At 48.2% G+C, this 6,136-nt stretch overlaps 1 protein-coding gene across 1 annotated transcript; it reads left to right on the forward strand.

Moving 5' to 3' along the window:
* The first annotated feature begins 477 nt into the window (after nucleotides 1–477).
* Nucleotides 478–1,672, forward strand: PRLHR (prolactin releasing hormone receptor). Its single transcript, XM_006736290.3, has one exon. It carries the CDS (start codon nucleotides 540–542, stop codon nucleotides 1,650–1,652), a length of 1,113 nt encoding a protein of 370 aa, XP_006736353.1. The 5' UTR covers nucleotides 478–539; the 3' UTR covers nucleotides 1,653–1,672.
* The last annotated feature ends 4,464 nt before the right edge of the window (nucleotides 1,673–6,136 follow it).

Raw genomic sequence — 6,136 nt, forward strand, 5'->3', positions numbered from 1 at the left:
GTCTAAGCACCGACTCTGGTGGTGCGCGCTCCGCCCCCATTTTTCCATACAAGGGAGCGCTGAAGAGGGGGGCGGGGCGGAGGGGAGGCGCTCCAGTCCCTCTCAAAAACTGCGAGCCCACTGGGAACTCCTGAATCTGTTGAGCTCCCGCGGAGAAGCGAGAAGCCTGCGCCGCCGTCGTGGGCTGAGGACCGCTAGGGGACAGCCGGGATTCGGCCCCTCATTCCGCGGAGCGTTTTCCCGCCCGCCAAGCACTACTCACCAGGTAGGACCATGCTTCTGGGTCTGACCTGCGTGGACTGCCAAGGCTCTACATTGAATAGGAGGCGTTTAAATAACCTGTGCACACGTAATCTCCCATAGATTTATTTTTATATAGGGGGGATGACAGCACTTCTGATTGTTGTTATTTATTTTGGCCAGTTATTCTAAAGGGAGTATTTGGGTAATTGAGGTGGGGGAGGGAGGCACGATTGGTGTAGGAGGGATGGATGGACAATGGGAAGTGACGGGCTTTGATTCTCTTTGGACAGGTGGCCATGGCCTCACTGGCGACTCAGGGCCCCCCGGTCCCTGACTTATTTTCTGGGTTGCCACCGGCGGCCTCAACTCCTGCCAACCAGAGCACGGAGGCCTCGGCGGTCAATGGGTCGGCGGCTGACCCAGGCGCTCAGGCCGTCACGCCTTTCCAAAGCCTGCAGCTGGTGCATCAGCTGAAGGGGCTGATTGTGCTGCTCTACAGCATCGTGGTGGTTGTGGGGCTGGTGGGCAACTGCCTGCTGGTGCTGGTGATTGCGCGGGTGCGTCGGCTGCACAACGTGACCAACTTCCTCATCGGCAACCTGGCCTTGTCCGACGTGCTCATGTGCACCGCCTGCGTGCCGCTCACGCTGGCCTACGCTTTCGAGCCACGCGGCTGGGTGTTCGGCGGCGGCCTGTGCCACCTGGTCTTCTTCCTGCAGCCTGTCACCGTCTACGTGTCGGTGTTCACTCTCACCACCATCGCGGTGGACCGCTACGTCGTGCTGGTGCACCCGCTACGCCGGCGCATCTCCCTGCGCCTCAGCGCCTACGCAGTGCTGGCCATCTGGGCGCTGTCCGCGGTGCTGGCGCTGCCGGCCGCCGTGCACACGTACCACGTCGAGCTCAAGCCGCACGGTGTGCGCCTCTGCGAGGAATTCTGGGGGTCTCAGGAGCGCCAGCGCCAGCTCTATGCTTGGGGGCTGCTGCTCGTCACCTACCTGCTCCCCCTGCTGGTCATCCTCCTGTCTTACGTCCGGGTGTCGGTGAAGCTGCGGAACCGCGTGGTGCCGGGCTGCGTGACCCAGAGTCAGGCCGACTGGGACCGTGCGCGGCGCCGCCGCACCTTCTGCCTGCTGGTGGTGGTCGTGGTGGTGTTCGCCGTCTGCTGGCTGCCGCTGCACGTCTTCAACCTGCTGCGGGACCTCGACCCGCACGCCATCGACCCCTACGCCTTCGGGTTGGTGCAGCTGCTCTGCCACTGGCTTGCCATGAGCTCGGCGTGCTACAACCCCTTCATTTACGCCTGGCTGCACGACAACTTCCGTGAGGAGCTGCGCAAGCTCTTGCTTGCCTGGCCCCGCAAGATCGCGCCGCATGGCCAGACCGTGACAGTCAGCGTGGTCATCTGATGCCACCGCGCCAGGGCTTGGCTGGGGAGCTCCACGTCCACTCGTCTCGAGGGTACCCACCTGGGGCCGGACTGGAGCGCTTATTCCCAGCACCAGGGCTAATCCAATACGTGGCAAAACCTCCAGTTTAGGCCTCTTGTCCAGCTGTCTTGCCTTGTCCTTATGTCTATGTAAAATGTGAAGTGGGCTTTGGTGGGAGTCTTGTGCTTTGCTTGGAAGAGGCCAGGGAGAGGGGAGAGGATTTATTATTTCCTCTTTATGCCCTTGAATGCCAAACAAAGCTCTTTCTCCTGGTTCACAGCAGTAATTCAGAACCGTGGCTGTCTTCCTTGCTTTCCCTTCTGCTTGCTCAATGGTGAGTTGAAGGAACAATGGGGGTGAGATTTAGAATGACTGCGTTGGGGTTGGTGAAGCTTTTCGGGTTGCCTTTTAAAAAGGACTCAACTGAGCTGTCATACCTGATATTGATGAGTCAATCTGAATCCATTAATTCCTAGGATTCCAGGGAAATATGTATTACAAATCTATATCTGGGATTTCAGCATTTCCTGAATAAGACCTTTCCACACCAAAAAGGTTTTACTTTGAAATTCACTTGAATTTATAGCGCAAAACCACTCAGGAGCCACCTTTCAAAAGGTCTTGCTATTGTTTCCCTCCTCCTTATCCCCTAACTTCTATTTGAAAATGATAAGATGAATTAGTCAATGAAGGGGTAGATATACAGGGATAAAGAAGGAAAGGTCCAAATCACTTAAGGGGGCATGTAACTGTGCATGGGACAGACATCTCTGTGTGTGTGTTTGTGTATACACACCCAGTGTTTGCCACAAGGCAGGTACACAGATATTTGGCTTTCTGAATATTCAATGTAAACCATGTTCCAAAGCATTCTCTTGCATTCTCTAATTGCTCAGTAGCAACAGTTCAACAGCTGTCATCTGACTGCTCAGCACCTGCTCGGTGGTGACACGCTTGGAACACAATCAACCCAGAATGCAAGGCCTGGGAGAAGTTTACTTAAAGCCAGAACCAAAAAATAAACTACCACCCAACTGCAATCAAACATTTCATTCCTTCCAGGCCTAAGGGGAGAGATGAAGACTGTTGGGCCATGATACCAGGCTGATAATCCTCACCTTCACCTCCTGAGAATTTTGTATATGAGGCCAGTGCCCTGGGACAAGGGTTTTCACATTGCTGTGGGAGCAGTGACTGGACAATGAGGGTGAGAGTCTTGGGAAGTGATGCACGATATCCACCTGTCAGATCAGCCCCTGAGCATATAGGGCATGAGCTAGTGCAGCAACTGCAAGTCCATTATCATCTGTAAGACTCCAGTACCACCCTAGCTCACTATACAGTAGAATTAACTTCTCTCCTGATCTTACTCTCTAAAATGAGCTCATTCACTCATGAAAGTGTGCCCTGAAAGGAAGGGAAAGAGGGGAAAGACTTGGGGATGACAAGAATTAAGTCTTATCACTCCAATGCCAGCAACCCTGATGGGAGAGTAAGAATTCCTGGTTGGGCTAGTTAGCAATATGTATCTTTAGTAGTTATATAATCAGACTGTTCGCAGCATGGGGGAGGGCAGGAAAAGCCTGGCTTGGGAGAAAGAAAAAAGCAGGTTAACTTGGGAGATGCAAGTTACCTTTGGCAATGGCACAAATAACTAACTTTGAGCTTCATCTGTGGATGTGGAGAACAATGCTTATGCTCTAATAAATGTAGCCCACCAACAGCATTATGTCACTCCCCCGTTCCAAACGAGCTCATCCCCCAGGCATCCCGGAGGCTGACTCCTGTGCTTCCAGCAGCTCTATTACTTGGGAGGCTCAAGGCCAGACAGGCATTTCATGTTTCCCCAGAGCATTCTTTTGATGGGAATGTGTGGAGAATGGAGGGGATTGGGGAAAGGCTGGATTAGTTGGGGGAAGGATCTGATTAATTGTGGTTTCAGTTTTGGAAGGCTTAAGTCACTGGTTCTCAGCTCTCGCTGCTCCTAGAATCAGTTGGAGAGCTTTCAAGAAACATCAGTGCCTAGGTCCTATCCCCAGAGGGTCCAACTGATTTGAGATGGGACCCGGGCCTCAGCATTTTTCAAAGCACTTTGGGTGACTTTAATATGCATCCAAGGTTAAGCCCCTTAAGAATTATCCTCTAATGAATCTCAGCAACATCTGAATGAAGATTTGATTGTACCTACCAAAGGTATTATGAATTTGGAGTTGAATTCTGTCAGGGTGTTACATGCTACACTTGGGGAATAATATTCTTTTAGCCTTCAAACCAGTATTCATGAATCACACAGAGGCAAATCCGTATAATCAAAATATATAGGTAACAGTTTCCTTACAAATCTCTTATGTGTAAGGCAGTGCATGAGTCCAGTTTTTTTTTCAACTTTAGATTCATTTGCAGTATAAAGTTATACACCATGAATTATTCCAAATCCTGGGTTCCAGGTGTTAAAAAAATTGAAGTGTTCTCTGATTAGCTTGATTGAAATCTACATCAACTGTGAGAAGAAAGTGTCCTCATTAATTACTAGAAAAGCTGCCCGCTGTTTCTAGCCTACAACTTAAGTTAAAAATTTTAACATTTACATGGACTTTATGGAGAGCCTAAAGAGGCTGGAGAATTATGCTGTGTTTATAAACATCTTTATGAATGATCCAAATTGCCCCCTGAACAGCAACTAATTAATTCTTACCCTATCTCAAATCTATCTGGGACTAGTTTGACTGTAAAACAAACCAACTTTAAAAAAAAATCTCTCAGAAGTGAGTCCTATAGAAATCCACATAGCGCTGAGGTAGAAAATTTTATTTAATATAATTTATTTTAGTTAATACCAAGCATCCAGTCCTCCTCCTGCAAGGAGTCATACAAACCATAAAGCTGGGAGCGGAGCCAGCCGGGTACTTGGCAATGGCCCATTCCGAGGCTGACGGGAGGTTCTGTAATCCTCTTTGCAAGCATTGTCACTGGGTCTCACTTTTGGCAGCCAATCAATAGATTTATCTCAGTAAATCAGCCGGGGAGTGTTTCAATATGTGTTGGCAACAGTTACCTGGAAATAGCAACTGTGAGAGATGCTAAGGTAACAATATTCCAATTGATGGAACCTTCCTGCATTTTTGTTCTTGTGGATTTTCAGCCTGCTCTTTTATTGCGGGTGCTCAGTTCCAGGTTTATTTTCTCAGGTGGGCTACTTAACCATCTCGGTCCTGTGGCTTGCATTTGTGAACATTTAGTAGTCTTGCAAATGCAAGGCATGGAGCTGACATCAAGGGGACCCAGGAAAGAGCGTAGCTAGATCTGAGAGTGAACCCAGGGTTCATCCCCCACAGACGAGAGGTCAGGAGCACTTTTGTTTTACCAAGTAGATCTTCGATGGATTTCCCTCCATGCGTTGATGTCTTTGTTATATGTGTAAGATGCATGTGTTACTGACTCACTATATGAAGCTCTTCAGGCTGGGGCTTGCACTGTTTGCTGCCTTGTGGGTGCTCAATAAAATTAAATCAGTAGTACCATCTCAAGTTACATACATAGTGTAAACTACATAACCTTGGGATGGCCAGGGTCAAAGCAAAAATAAATCATATCAAGGATAACATGCTACTCAATCTGGATTTGTCATTTCTAGCTAATTCCAGGTATGAACTGCTCATTTGGGGTTTTCTCTGACCCCCTGGTTCCAACCTCAGTAATGACAGCATTTCAGTACATGGTACCAGGCTCTGTGCTTTCCCAAATTGCATGTGCCTAAATTAACAGGTCCATCAAAAGGAGAGTAGAGAATTTCATGCTTAATTTCTATATTCATCCTTCATCTGGATCATTATTTAAAGGCTAGCATTTTATTACTCGTTTCCACCTATCACTTGGGAAATTAAAAACATCCAACACATGGGTCTATAAATCAAATTTGATCATCTAGATTCCAAAATGTTCATGACAGGGTCACAAAGAGGATTTTCTGACACTTACAAAATAAGATTTAAAAATGCATTTATGGACACCTTCCCAGGGATCCACCTATTTTGCAAAGTGAGATAAGCTACATACAGATGTTGGGCATGTAAAGTATTCCTTTGGATGGATGAGAGTTGTAACCTTGATATGTTAAAAGACTGTGCACTCTCCATCACTCTTTGGAAGTAGAAAGCCTTATTTTGAAAATTGAGTGTGCACACTCATTCTTCTCTGCTTTCCAACTCAATTCCTCTTCGTTTCCCACTGATTTCTCTATTTCTGGCCCTTTTCTGCTATTTCCCCATATTATCTATAATATACGTCCGTACGATCTAAAGTTCCCTCCTCCCCAGTGGGAAGTGGTGGGATTCAAGCATCCATCTTCTTGTGGGTTCGTATAAGGTGAATCATGTTGGAGAGATACTCTGGCTAATTCTGTTGCAGAGGCAGGCTTCATCAAATCAGTGGAGGGCTGCTGCCCATTGCGTTTCCTGCCCACT

Source organism: Leptonychotes weddellii, chromosome 6 (genome assembly GCF_054177405.1).
Source record: "Leptonychotes weddellii isolate Sample4059 chromosome 6, ASM5417740v2, whole genome shotgun sequence".
Lineage (NCBI taxonomy): Eukaryota > Metazoa > Chordata > Mammalia > Carnivora > Phocidae > Leptonychotes > Leptonychotes weddellii.

Excerpts from the sequence above, each read along its gene's own strand:
- PRLHR (XM_006736290.3), top strand. The coding sequence starts at position 540 with ATGGCCTCACTGGCGACTCAGGGCCCCCCGGTCCCTGACTTATTTTCT.